General features: G+C 36.0%; 1 protein-coding gene across 1 annotated transcript in view; it reads left to right on the top strand.

Moving 5' to 3' along the window:
- Positions 1-15155, top strand: part of LOC132549896 (kinesin-like protein KIF27) — a 31995-nt gene that overhangs the window by 11903 nt on the left and 4937 nt on the right. Inside the window, exons 13-31 of the mRNA XM_060213871.1 lie at positions 101-236; positions 691-774; positions 3317-3403; positions 3611-3746; positions 6009-6154; positions 6597-6778; positions 7103-7224; positions 7565-7727; positions 8293-8389; positions 8753-8856; positions 9087-9194; positions 9657-9756; positions 11079-11221; positions 11521-11617; positions 12484-12588; positions 12727-12941; positions 13138-13249; positions 13371-13508; positions 14161-14351. Coding sequence (XP_060069854.1) covers positions 101-236; positions 691-774; positions 3317-3403; positions 3611-3746; positions 6009-6154; positions 6597-6778; positions 7103-7224; positions 7565-7727; positions 8293-8389; positions 8753-8856; positions 9087-9194; positions 9657-9756; positions 11079-11221; positions 11521-11617; positions 12484-12588; positions 12727-12941; positions 13138-13249; positions 13371-13508; positions 14161-14351 — 2466 coding nt within the window. The remainder of the gene's footprint in view (positions 1-100; positions 237-690; positions 775-3316; positions 3404-3610; positions 3747-6008; positions 6155-6596; positions 6779-7102; positions 7225-7564; positions 7728-8292; positions 8390-8752; positions 8857-9086; positions 9195-9656; positions 9757-11078; positions 11222-11520; positions 11618-12483; positions 12589-12726; positions 12942-13137; positions 13250-13370; positions 13509-14160; positions 14352-15155) is intronic.

The following is a 15155-nucleotide window of genomic DNA, read 5'->3' as shown; positions in this document are numbered from 1 at the left end:
TTACATTAAACGTCAGCAGAATTCCCTTGTTACACTATACTCAATACTGCTCACTTAAGCTGTTTGTTGACATGCCTGTAGTCAGGGTTTCGGACTTTAGATTACAGACGGAGTGCTCCCATTACAAGATGGTAGCTGATGAGGCATACAAACAGCTGATGGAGATTCAGGACCGTGACATTTTATCTCAGAGTCAAGATTTCCGTCTTAAGGATTGGTTAGATCTCATGGAGGAGGTAGGTAGAATAAAGTTGATTGGGAGAAATCAGCTTATCTGCTTACTGTGTACTTGGAAAGTTTTGTCTCTGTTTAATTTCTTCCTTTTCGTCCATGAGTCAAGATGGCAAATATATGTTTCACTCATTTAATTTTATGTAAGCCACAGATTGTGAAATGAACAGGAGGCAAATTTGTATATAATGGTACCAGGGGAAAAATAAACTGGGGCAAAAATATCCCAGTTTACAGTAATCAATATACTCACAAATTGTCATTGTTTTAAACTAACTGTGTTCATGTCTGCTGATGTTCCCCATCATCAAATGTAGAATGATAGGCCCACTTTTTGATTGTTTGTTGTATGAAGATGATGAGGTACTGAAAGTCAAAACAGAGAAAAAAAAAATCATATTTCATAGTTCTAATGAAGATCCTTACGTTGATATTGTTTAATGTTATCTTGTTCACCAGATAAAAAATAAAGTGCCATCTACCCTGACAAGAGAGGAAGTAGAGAATGAAACCATCAAAGACTTACAGACACAGCTCTCTAAGGTGAGACAGTACTATATTTTATCAGACACAGCTGTCTAAAGTGAGACCTTACTATATTTTATCAGACACAGCTCTCTAAGGTGAAATAGTACTATATTTTATCAGACACAGCTGTTTAAGGTGAGGTAGGACTATAGTTGATCAAACACAGCTCTCTAAGGTGGGACCGTACTATAGTTTATCAGACACAGCTGTCTAAGGTGAGACAGTACTATATTTTATCAGACTCAGCTCTCTATGGTGAGACCGTACTATATTTTATCAGACACAGCTGTCTAAGGTAAGGTAGGACTATAGTTTATCAAACACAGCTCTCTATGGTGAGACCTTACTATATTTTATCAGACACAGCTCTCTAAGGTGAGACAGTACTATAGTTTATCAAACACAGCTCTCTATGGTGAGACCGTACTATATTTTATCAGACACAGCTGTATAAGGTGAAACAGTACTATAGTTTATCAGACACAGCTGTCTGAGGTGAGACAGTACTATATTTTATCAGACATATCTGTTTTAAAGTGAGACCTTACTATATTTTATCGGACTCAGCTGTCTAAGGTGAGGTAGGACTATAGTTTATCAAACACAGCTCTCTATGGTGAGACCTTACTATATTTTATCAGACACAGCTGTATAAGGTGAGACCGTGCTATAGTTTATCAGACACAGCTGTTTAAGATGAGACAGTACTATATTTTATCAGACACAGCTCTCTAAGGTGAGACAGTACTATAGTTTATCAGACACAGCTCTCTAAGGTGAGACAGTACTATAGTTTATCAGACACAGCTCTCTAAGGTGAGACAGTACTATAGTTTATCAGACACAGCTGTCTGAGGTGAAACAGTACTATATTTTATCAGACACAGCTCTCTAAGGTGAGACAGTACTATAGTTTATCAGACACAGCTCTCTAAGGTGAGACAGTACTATAGTTTATCAGACACAGCTGTCTGAGGTGAAACAGTACTATATTTTATCAGACACAGCTGTCTAAGGTGAGACAGTACTATAGTTTATCAGACACAGCTGTCTGAGGTGAAACAGTACTATATTTTATCAGACACAGCTCTCTAAGGTGAGACAGTACTATAGTTTATCAGACACAGCTCTCTAAGGTGAGACAGTACTATAGTTTATCAGACACAGCTGTCTGAGGTGAGACAATACTCTATTTTATCAGACACAGCTCTCTAAGGTGAGACAGTACTATAGTTTATCAGACACAGCTCTCTAAGGTGAGACAGTACTATAGTTTATCAGACACAGCTGTCTGAGGTGAGACAATACTCTATTTTATCAGACACAGCTCTCTAAGGTGAGACAGTACTATAGTTTATCAGACACAGCTCTCTAAGGTGAGACAGTACTATAGTTTATCAGACACAGCTGTCTGAGGTGAAACAGTACTATATTTTATCAGACACAGCTGTATAAGGTGAGACAGTACTATAATTTATCAGACTCAGCTGTCTGAGGTGAGACAGTACTATCTTTTATCAGACATAGCTGTTTTAAAGTGAGACCTTACTATATTTTATCAGACTCAGCTGTCTAAGGTGAGACAGTACTATAGTTTATCAGACACAGCTGTCTAAGGTGAGACCGTACTATATTTTATCAGACACAGCTGTATAAGGTGAGACAGTACTATAGTTTATCAGACACAGCTGTCTGAGGTGAAACAGTACTATATTTTATCAAACACAGCTCTCTAAGATGAGATAGTACTATAGTTTATCAGACACAGCTGTCTAAGGTGAGGTAGGACTATAGTTTATCAAACACAGCTCTCTATGGTGAGACCTTACTATATTTTATCAGACACAGCTTTATAAGGTGAGACAATACTATAGTTTATCAGACACAGCTGTCTGAGGTGAAACAGTACTATCTTTTATCAGACATAGCTGTTTTAAAGTGAGACCTTACTATATTTTATCAGACTCAGCTGTCTAAGGTGAGACAGTACTATAGTTTATCAGACACAGCTGTCTAAGGTGAGACAGTACTATAGTTTATCAGACTCAGCTGTCTAAGGTGAGACAGTACTATATTTTATCAGACTCAGCTCTCTATGGTGAGACAGTACTATAGTTTATCAAACACAGCTGTCTAAGATGAGACAGTACTATAGGTTATCAGACACACCTCACTAAGGTGAGACAGAATATTCTCAAAATACAGACTATACTTTATCATACACAGATGAGATAGGCCCAGAATACAGACTATACTTTATCATACACAGCTGAGATAGGCCCAGAATACAGACTATACTTTATCATACACAGCTGGGATAGGCCCAGAATACAGACTATACTTTATCATACACAGCTGGGATAGGCCCAGAATACAGACTATACTTTATCATACACAGCTGAGATAGGCCCAGAATACAGACTATACTTTATCATACACAGCTGGGATAGGCCCAGAATACAGACTATACTTTATCATACACAGCTGGGATAGGCCCAAAATATGGACTATCATTAAAAGCCATGGGTTTTTATTGCGAATGAATAATTAATTTCAGTGTAAGGAAGACCTAAAGAGTGATGAGGAAATCTTTGCTGAGAAAAGTAGAGACCACACTCAGATGATGGACCGACTGGAGGAGTTTGTACGTATGCCACAATATTTGGGTCTATATTGTTTACCCTTTAGTTCTACTATCTAAATATTTGCAATTTTTTATTTTAAAATTAAATATAGAATTCTTTTTTTTATGTTATAATTCAAGTCCAGTATATACTTTCAAATAAATTAAACTTTAGTCTACATTTAATATGATAATTACAGTGAAGTACAATTGTATGCTGTTTTACAGGAGAACATCCTAGAGCAGCGGGATCAGGAATTGTTAGATGCAGATGAACGGATCAAACAGCAACAACAACAGTTACTGGAACAGCAAATGAGGATTGAGGAACTTCAACGAGCTCTCAAGGTAAACGTCAGGCAGACAAAATAAAAAAACTCCAAGGATAAAATAGATGGAAAACTACTAACAGCTTTACTCTGAAAAAAAAAACTGAAAAATTAACATGTTATTATCCAGATAAACCTGTTTTAAAAAAAAAATCCATGAGAAGATTATATTATCCTTTATCTGTTCTTAAAATTTTATTTACCAAGTGTAGTATTTAATTTTTTAATTTAACTATAAATCTGAAATCTAAAATCATGCTTTCAGTTTTAATCATTTTTAATTTGCAAAAACCAGCTTGAAAAAAACCGCTTGATGATGATGATATTTACTAACTTCTACTTCTTCCAAGTTTGACTTACATTTTTGCTTTTTTTTTGTTTACAGACAGAGGTAAACCACTTTTATGTATCATAGTATGTAGTTTTGACACACACTAATTTTTCAACTAAATTTCTGCATCATTCCTAGATATTGTATTCCATAATTTCATTAAGAACTAGTTAAACTTTAGGGTTAATTAAAGGTAATACCTACTTATTTCAGTTTGAATTAGGATAATTTATTTTCAGGTTTACCATTTCTCATGTACACACAATTTTTTAGATAGTTTGTACATTTGATATTATTTATATGTTAAAAATTGCCATATTGATAGAGTACAGTCACGTCTCAATTCCTGCTAGCTAGCTCATTATAACTGGTTTAAAGTCGCACCTCTTTTGCTGCCAAGTGGCTCATTAGAACCAGTGTAAAGTCTCGCCTCTCTCTCTGCTAGCTGGCTCATACGACCGGTGTTGAAATATCAGTCCTTGAAAACAAGGGGCAGAAGTTGCTGAATAGTTCATGCATCTGATTGTCTTTATCACTAACCCTCCACCTCTGGGTTGTGGGGTCAAGGCCTATGTGAGGCAGTTGCCAGGTACTGGCCGCAGGTCGGTGATTTTTCTATGGGAACTCAGACTTTCCTCTACCATCCAAACCTGACAAATCCGTCGTGATCCTGTTTGTTAATAGGACATAAAGAAATTGGAAGCTCAACCAAACCTTGAACATAATTTTCACTTTTTAAAATGTAACTCTGAAGTGATGCGTCTGTTGTCTATAATACACTGTGGTACTCTTGTCTTTTAAATTAAATTTCTATACGTTTAGATATTTCATGAGGAAAATTTTCAGGGAGTATCAGAGGATAAATATATTGGATGGCTCTATCTAGAAATTAGTCTTAACTTTGATACTTCTATCACTTCCTTGTATGAGATATTTAAATATGTAGACAAACCTTGCCTTATACCACTAATCTATTAGACCTAATCTGATAATTTAGTTTCTGCTGACAAATATTTCTTTTCTACACCTTTCATTTGCTTTCTTTATAGGTATGCTACACTGTCTCACACAAATTATTGAAAGTTCAAAGGATTACACTTAAAGTGATGTTGGTTAATTTTTATTATCATTGAACATCATCAGCTCACCTGTCAGGAGAGCAAGCAAGCTTAAACATGGTGTGGCGTCCGTTGTTCAGTGTCAGCTATTCCCTTAAAACAACATCTTCTCAATAGCCAAAAGGCCTAGTTTCATGATATTAGGCCTACTGTTCTACCAGTAGCATTCCGGGGCATGGGCAACCAATTTCCTTCAAATGAATTACCTTGAGCCACTTTAAAATTCTCTCAGGTCAGATGCCTTAAATTCTTTACCAGGTACTCCACAAATTCTTCTCAAACACATGGGAGCTATATATGCCCATTGAGCCTCTTGTTTTTAAACACTTATTGATTACTATGCACATTATGAACTGTTCTTTATTTGATGTTTCATCTCTAGTTTCTAATCTCTTTAACAGCTTTGTTATTGTTTCACAAGTGAATGTCATAAAAATGTCTGAAGATTTCTCTTCCCACATTATGCTTTAACACCCTATGGAAAATTCAGTTGATACAGGAAAAATCTGAACTTAACACAAACGCTCAGTCCCAAAATATGGTTAAATCAGAATAAAATGGGGTTATCTGCCCTTAAAACTTTACAACAACCACCTTAGATTACTTGCCATGATTCAATAATCTTCTTGGTGAATATAATGAACTCTTTAGATATATTAAATAGAGGGCTGTTAACAGAGTACAGGTATATCATGTTGTGATCACAGCTCCCATTTTATTTTTTTTTTACAGATTTAAAGTTCAGATATTGAATGATAAAATTTGGAATTAAGAATAAAAGCTGGAAACATTTGTTTTATAATCCATGTTCATCAAAATGTTAGTCTTAACAGTGAAAATTTGGTTACCTATCTTTGTCTATTCTCAGGACACCTTCCTCAGCGAGAGCAGTGTTCTGGATGATGATGCTGTCTCAGCTAGTGCACCGCCAGCTCCTTTGTCTGGTCGAAGGCCAAAATCTGTTCCTGCCCACATGCATCGGCAACCTGATACTGTTAGTATACAGATAATATTCAGCAATGTTTAGTGTTCTATCTGCTGACAGTAATATTGGATGAAGTGCCCTATAATACCTTGTTTTGATACTTAGTGCCTACTTTTTATCTTTTATTGTTCACAGCACTTTGGAATATACATCAAAAATAAGATCTCTCATACAAAATGATAATATTGTTGCATTTCATTTCACAGCATCAGATACATGTCTCTTTGTAAAAGGCTTTTCTTGTATTTCAAAGAAGTACATTGCAATCTTTCAGCTAGTGATTAAGCATTGATATTTCAAAATATATATACTCATATATTGATATGGTAGGCCAAGCTGATCATTAGTGACTATATATGCCAAACAACAATTGAAATTGACATGTCAGGTAAAAATATGTTCAGAAGAAATTTTATGTACATTGTTTTGAGTTTTATCATTCATAATCCAGATCAACTCTGGTCTGCGACCCCCTTCAAGAAACATCAAGACAAGTCCTGCCCTGTTCACTCTTGAGCGAGTGATGAAGAGTTTCCGGGCACGGAGTCAGCTGTTGGTGAGCCGTTTAGAGGACACTGATGAAGTCCTACATCCAGATTTTGGCGAGCCACCAGAGGAGAGAACAGCCTCTGCGTATGTAAATTTAGGGACATATTTATGGAGCAGTATTAATTGTAGCAAATAGTCAAAAAAATATAAAAAGCATCAGTTTGAGAGGGAAAGGACTTCTTATATTGGGAAGCTATGTTAACGCATTGGTAGCAAACATGGAGGAGAATGACGGGAGGACATATGTACATTTGATCTCCTGAAAATGTTTTATTTTTATACAAGAAGACATAAATCTTTCTCCATAGTAACAAATTTTTGTTTTACGTTTTAATGCAGTATTTTCTCTAGAAAGAGTTTATAAGATTTAAAAATTAAGATAAGTAGGACTTTATTGTATATATTTAGATCTGGATCACGGATCACCAGAAGAGGGACATTCAAGGTTGGAAAGGAGAGAAAAACAGAGGAGAACAAAGAAAATAATTCCAGTAGTGTGAACATTCCAGAGATCAGACTCAGCAGGCCAGGTAATATTAATGGAGGATCAGAATAGGATATTGTAATCTAAGTGCCCAGCTATGCCTCAGTCCATAAGTCAGTGTGACATCTGTTTCCAAACAATATCTCAAGTTATATAAGTTCAATTTCCACTCAAACTACATACTTCTCCACCAAAGAGATTGCTACACAGTTCCTGAGGTCAAAAGTCAAGATCATTGTTACTTTAAGAAAGTTGTTGAAATTGTTTCCAAAGAATATATTGATTTTCGCTGGACAGACCTCATTGAAACGTCATACAATGCAATTTAATTTCTGAGTGTATGTTTTGTTTTATACATATTATTATATATTTGTGGGCAGATTCAGTACGGTCCAGCTTGTCTTCATCGGCGGGAGACCTAGAAGGACATTTCCTGAAACAGAGTGAGGAACTACGGAAAAGTACTAACACACAACGTCAGATCAAGGAGTCGAACCTGAAGATGATTGAGTCACAGCAGAAGATGAGGGATCTCTCCATAAACATCAAGTATGTCAATACTAACACAGTTTCATAGATTAAATAATGTAGTAGCTTGTAAAATGTAGAATTCATAGGTAGCCTTATGTTACAATTATTTGCAAAGATTGTTATTCGAAATAGATATCTTATAGTCTTCATTTTGATTTTGTTAAGTCAGTGATGCGTCCGTTGTCTGTCAACTTTTCCTGGAAATCGCTACAAATTATGAACACCTGAGCAGATTTTAACCAAATTGGTCTGAGGTGGCTTGGGAAAGGGGAATTAATTTCATATAAATGGGTGGTCCTGGCATCCTTGGACTTGAGGAGTGCAACCAAATGGGGAAAATTTATAAATTTCTTTAAAATCTATGTTGTTCCTCATGAATTTTAGGATATTGTTCGAATAAAAGGAGCCATTAAGAAAAGGTTCTTATGCATTGAAGACAAGTAAAAATTTAGCGTTATTGTAATTTGAAAATGTTATGCAGTATTACATAATTGACAACATTTTCTCTTCAACCTAATGTGTATCTTTTGTTATTTTCCTATGGAACCAGAATCTGACTGTTGACATGTGTACTTGCTTCTAGGATGAAGGAACAGCTGATTAGAGAACTTGTGAAGACTGGAAAGGACTCTGAGAGCATGAATAAACAATATGCTGAAAAAATCCGAGCTTTAGAAAAGGTCTGCACTGTTACATATATTGTTTGTAACCAATAAGGACATAATATTTCCTAATCAGTGATAACCATGATTTTAACACAATGTGTCAGAATAATGATCACATGTAAAAGCTAAGTCTGTTCTATGTGTCAATAATGTCTCCATTCACCGAAACAGGGCTATGTTGAACCATTAGTCAAATATTTCATTTGGCCCGGTTGACTTGGACGTATTGGTGTTTTACTCTAGTTCATTCCATTCAACTGGGTGAAACAGTATTGTGATATCTCGACATTCCAGTGATAAAGCTTTTGTTTCTCACATATGAAAATTCTGTGTGCTTTTTAAACTCTAAACTTCATATTTTTCCCTGATTTATTCCAGGAAAAGGAAAAAGTGAAAAGTGACCTTTCAGAGACCCAAAAGGTTCTGGCAGATATTGAGGCCAAAGGTCAACAAGAGTCCTCAGAAAAACAAAGATTGCAATCGTATGTAGCATTCTCATTCAAATAATTATCAAATCGATTTTAAGAATTATAAGTAAGACTGAGATATATTAATGAAAATATTTTCCTCTGAGTAAGGTTTGGTTGGAAATGTTTGATGGTTAGTTCAGTATGTCAAATTATTCATGCTTCATTTACCAATAGAGTAATTAACTTAGAAGTATGTGAAACCTAGAATGAATCATGACAACATTCCTAATATTTTATTGTAGTGAATACAGGAAAAAAATTGAAAGTGCTAAAGCCAGGATATCAACTCTACATAAACGACAGAAAGACACTGAGAAAATTGCCAACTTTACAATGCAGAATGAGAAAAAGTAAGGAAACTTATGACAGGGTTAAAGAGCTTTAGAATTATACATTCATCAGCAGCAAATATGTTAGGGAAGGGTACAAGAATGAGGTTGTGTTAGAGTATCCAGAAAAACAATTCAAAAGACTTAACTTAAGATACATTTATGTATCTTAAAGTATTAGTTCTAATGAAGAGATAAAGTCTTTGATCAACAAAGTCTTGTCATTATTTATACCCTAAGATGAAACATCAAACTGCAACAGACCAATGTATGTTGATGTCAAAGGTTATTTTTAAACTACAATAATTGTATCAAAAAACCTATGTTTTCTAACTGCCATGTTTCAAACTTTAAAACTGAACATGTGCTAATAATTTGAATGGGATGAGAATCAAAGGACACCAATTTGGAAAATTGAAAACCAATATTAAGTAGATTCTATATAAGTATATGATGCTGTGACTGTGATATTTCTGTTAACAGGATCCAGGACCTGGAGCTTAATGTTGACAGAATGAAACAGCAACAAGAATCTCTAAATAAACGCCTCAAGGAAGAAACAGAAAGGAAAAGCAAACTGGAGGTGAGTTTTATTGTCTTTAATCTAGTATTTAGTGTTATATTTACCAGTCTGATTGGACACATTGGGCAGTGATTCAATTGCAGGCAGGGGCTAAATTACTCAAAATAGTAATTGATTATTGATCAAATACTTGGGTTAATTTTCTGTAATTACTAATTACAACATTGAACTAATTCACAAAATTAATAATCAGATCAAGTCAGTTGCACCCTCTGAGCAGTCTAAGGCAGTATGAACACTCCTGATCAGAGAAATGTATACAAATCATTTTCTTAAACTTTTTCCAGGCAAGAGAAAAATATGTTATTGAAATGTAATTACACTGTAAACTTTCACTGCAAACAATTACAAGTAATTAAAAAAGTCTTTAATTATAATGACATAATTACAGTTACCCTTTGCCTGTTTAATTGAACAGTAAAAATGTGTTGTTGGTATATTTTTCTTTATCAGACATTTTCTCTACAAGTAAGACAGATATGATGATGAAGTTAAACATGATATTCATGTTGTGATGTTGGAGCTTGATTACAACAAACAAATGACAAAAAGTAACATTGAATAAATGCAAAGAATATTATCATTGGGCATTTCGAAATTTTCATGAAATATGAGCATAACATTATTCCATGTTCAAAGGTGATGGGGTTGAACCATGAGGTATGTGAAAATCTGTGTCACCCTGATGCTTCTAGTCACCCACATTTCATCATGTCCTCTAACATGTCTGCAAGTGTTTACAAGATTTGGATTAAGAGTTTCTGAGACACTGCTAACATTTCAATGGGGCAGGCTTCTGATGTGACAAGTTCACTGATCACATGCAGTCAATATGATTAAAAATGCAAGATTTTGTACTGTTGTTTAATTAATTAATGTTTAAACACATCAAATTGTTTTGGGTTTTTTCTGTGTTATCTTCAAATTAACCTTTGGAATAACATAAGCGTTTTTCATCCGACAAGTTTGAAACCTTATGTCCTTTACTTATACATTGTAATGGGAAATCATCACTGATATAAAATCATACCAAAAAGGGACTTTGTAATATCTGCTGAATGTGTACTGTCTTATCTGCTTTTATGATATACAAGGAATACATACTGGCTTCTCCACTTCTTATGTTTCCTGTTTTAGATATAATGCAGCACCAGTGTTTCTGATATCTAGGATACATGAGTGAAGAATATAGTTATACAATTTATTATTTATATATTTTTTCATCAGAGTTTTAGAATATAGAGCATCACAGTTGTATGTCTGTAAATTTTTCATTAATACCATTACACGAAAAATTAACATGATTTTTAATTGCTTTTTAGAGAGAAATGCAGAAAGAAGTCCATAGAGTGAAAGAACTGCAGTTGAAAAATGAACAGCAGCAAAAAATTCTGAAGCGTAAAAATGAAGAGATAGCAGCAGCTCAAAGAAAGCTGAGGAGTGGTTCTCTTCCTCCTATCAATATGTAAGTAACACCTATTGTTTGTCTATCATTCCTTTGGGAACCTTCCACCTTTCTGTACAGAATAGAACCTCACTTCTTCCAACTCACCTACTTGATTATCTCCTGTTTGTCCAACTGATCACTTGGTCCTGACCATGTCTCTCTTCATTCTTCATTACCTCAGATACTCAGTAGGTCTCAAACAGATAATTACCCTTGTTCATTTATTTAGATTTTATGACATTATAACAAAATCCTTTAACAGATCAGATGTGGTATCCAATGTAGACATCTTGAATCAAGCTTGATGTTGTTTTCAGTGAGGATCATGACAAGATTGAAGAACAGAAGCGTTGGCTTGACAATGAGGTAGAGAAGGTGGTAGAACAGAGACGTCAGATGGAGGCTCTCCAGGAGGTAAGGGGTCAATAGGTCAATGGGACCAGAGCATTCAGTACTAGTCTCTGTTGTGACCAACTGTAACCTTGTCATTTGACCATTGCGGCATTACTAAGTCTCATAACATTCTGATTGGCCCGCTTGACTTTAACTTTACTCTTTTTTTTTTGGTAACTTTTTATTTTTAAAGAATTTTCATTATATGTACATCACATATGACAAAAAACAACCACACACATGTTCCCTCACATCCTCCTCCTCCTCCCCCTCCTCCTCCTCCTCCTCCTCCTCCTCCTCCTCCTCCTCCTCCTCCTCCTCCTCCTCCTCCTCCTCCTCCTCCTCCTCCTCCTCCTCCTCCTCCTCCTCATCATCATCCTCATCATCATCATCATCATCATCAACTATGTATACATTGTTATCATTATACTGTTATCATCATCATCAGCTGCAGCATCAATACACAATCATCACCATATACATGTATAACCATCATCATCCTCCTTCATATACATATCATCATCATCATCATCCTCATCATCATCATCATCTTTACTCTTAAGACATTACAAGGGAAATGACAAGCTTTAACAGATAGGAGGTTTTTTCCTGTATTGAATTCCAAAGTTATGGATGATTTACAGAAGTACAATATGTTATTGTTATCAGAAGTCATAGGTCAATCAAAACTTTATATGCTAAAATACTATCAAAACAGTTTTTACTAACAACACTAAAAATTGTCTTTTCATGATAACTGGTATTGATAGGTGTTATCATGGGTACAACGTATATGATTTTTATTAAAATTTTTCTTTCAGTAACACATATCTATATACATATTATGTCTTTGATATAATGATTGTTACAATTGTTAACCTAAATAGGAGCTGAAGAAAAGAGAGGCCATCGTTACCAAGAAGGAGTACATGTTGGCCGAGAAGAGTGAGTTAGAGATGAAAAGATTTCGATCCAGCCAAGTTATTAACAAGGTAATCTCTCGTCAGAACATCTGTTTTAGTGTTTATGGTAAAATGTTTTACTTCCTGAACTGTTCCTTTTATTATATGTTACTTTAGTGACTGCCGAAACTGACTATTTGATCCCTTATCTATTGTTGACATTGGTAGAATATCTTAACGGTATCAACAAAATTGGACTCTGTGGACAAAAAGTTGGAGGAGAAAAGTAAGGAACTGGCGCAGACACCAGAGGAACATCGGGCACACGTTAAGGAGGAGATCCAGAAACTGTCAGACAATCGTGAAAAACTCAACAAACAGCGGCTTGTACTGGAGAAGAAGCTCCAAGACGGGCGGATTCTGTCTGGCCCGGAGGAGAGAAGGTAGGTTACAGAAAAAGTTTTGGTAATGTTTGTTTATCTAGTCCTTGTTTAGTGTAGGCATAGTATGTCTTTACGAGGCACCAACAAAATGAGTGAGAAGTTTTAACCATAGAAAAATTACCCAAACAGTCCCTTGTGTGTTTGTGGATTGTCAATAATGTTTTGGTGTGTAAGTTATTTTGTCTGTTTATTATAGGATGATTGAACTGGACGAAGCTATTGATGCCCTTGATGCGGCCATAGATTATAAAAATGAGAACATTAACAGTCGTCAGCTGGAGATCAGACACTCACAGATGTTGTCCCAGGTACAGTACAAAAATTGGAAAGCAGCAACCCGGTAGTATTTACTGTCATTAAAATTCTGATCTGACCCCTCACTTAAAGAGACAAAATTCAAATGTGATGTTTGTCATTGTTTATCCACAGAGTGAAGACAACATGATAAACCGTCTGAACTCCTTGTCAACAGCAGAGACAAGGACGCTCCTGTCACGCTACTTTGACAAGGTCATTTCACTTAGAGAAATGGAGCGCAAAATGAGTCTCCACAACAGTGAGCAAGAGGTGAGAGTTTGACATTTGAGCAGTAGCTAGATCATGATTTTGTTGTATAAGGGTAAGACAGGAAACAAGTATAAAAACATTGTTGTTCATGAGTAAGCCGGGAACACCTCTATACAATGACAAGTCTATGTTTTGTAGTTCATGAGTAAGCCGGGAACACCTCTATACAATGACAAGTCCATGTTTTTGTTGTTCATGAGTAAGTCAGGAAACACCTCTACACAATGACAAGTCCATGTTTTGTTGTTCATGAGTAAACCATGGATTACATTTAAATAGTTGCAGCTAGTCTATGTTTTGTTGTACTTTGTGTTTTGATACAAATTAAAGGTAAGATAGGTTTTTATTTTCTACTAGATGCTATATTATACATTGATAAAACCATGCCAGATAATAACTAAGTAATTTTGACAGGATCAACTGAATTTAAGGTTATATAACAAAGTTATAATCCGTTGTAAATCCTAAGAAAAACATTTTAAAATTACTAATGCAAGTTCTGAAATAAACTCTAAATGCAAAGGATTAATTTCAATTTTGAGAGAAGACCCTTCTGACTTGGTTATTTTGAATGTGATAATTTTTATGCATTCTTTCACAATATAATTTTGAGGATAAAGGTTGACATAAGGCTGACTGATTTTATCACTAGGTGAAGATAGATGAACAGGAAAGACTGATCCATGAGTTGGAGTCCTCCTTACAGCGGTCACAGGTGGACATTGACCGGCGACTGACCAAGCAACAGAAGGAGTATGAACAGAAGATACAACTGCTAATGCGACAGATCACAGAGATGGGTGGGGCAGGAGGTGGATCTCAGTCAGATAATATGGACTCTAAGTAAGTTATAAAGTGGTGGGTGGGGCAGGAGGGGGATCTCAGTCTGATAATATGGACTCTAAGTAAGTTATAAAGTGGTGGGTGGGGCAGGAGGGGGATCTCAGTCAGATAATATGGACTCTAAGTAAGTTATAAAGAGGTGGGCAGGACAGGAGGGGGATCTCAGTCAGATAATATGGACTCTAAGTAAGTTATAAAGTGGTGGGTGGGGCAGGAGGGGGATCTCAGTCAGATAATATGGACTCTAAGTAAGTTATAAAGTGGTGGGTGGGGCAGTATAAAGTGGTGGGTGTGGCAGGAGGGGGATCTCAGTGGTGGTGGGCAGGGGTGTGGCAGGAGGGGATCTCAGTCTGATAATATGGACTCTAAGTAAGTTATAAAGAGGTGGGTGGGGCAGGAGGGGGATCTCAGTCAGATAATATGGACTCTAAGTAAGTTATAAAGTGGTGGGTGGGGCAGTATAAAGTGGTGGGTGTGGCAGGAGGGGGATCTCAGTCTGATAATATGGACTCTAAGTAAGTTATAAAGTGGTGGGTGGGGCAGGAGGGGGATCTCAGTCTGATAATATGGACTCTAAGTAAGTTATAAAGTGGTGGGCAGGAGGGAGATCTCAATCTGATAATATGGACTCTAAGTAAGTTATAAAGTGGTGGGTGGGGCAGGAGGGGGATCTCAGTCGGATAATATGGACTCTAAGTAAGTTATAAAGTGGTGGGTGTGGCAGGAGGGGGATCTCAGACTGATAATATGGACTCTAAGTAAGTTATAAAGTGGTGGGTGTGGCAGGAGGGGGATCTCAGTCAG

This window comes from Ylistrum balloti, unplaced genomic scaffold (genome assembly GCF_031769215.1).
Source record: "Ylistrum balloti isolate Yb309-2 unplaced genomic scaffold, AGI_CSIRO_Ybal_v1 Utg370088, whole genome shotgun sequence".
Classification (NCBI taxonomy): domain Eukaryota; kingdom Metazoa; phylum Mollusca; class Bivalvia; order Pectinida; family Pectinidae; genus Ylistrum; species Ylistrum balloti.
Note: the sequence above shows the minus strand (reverse complement) of the source record. Positions and strands in the feature narration are given on the sequence as shown.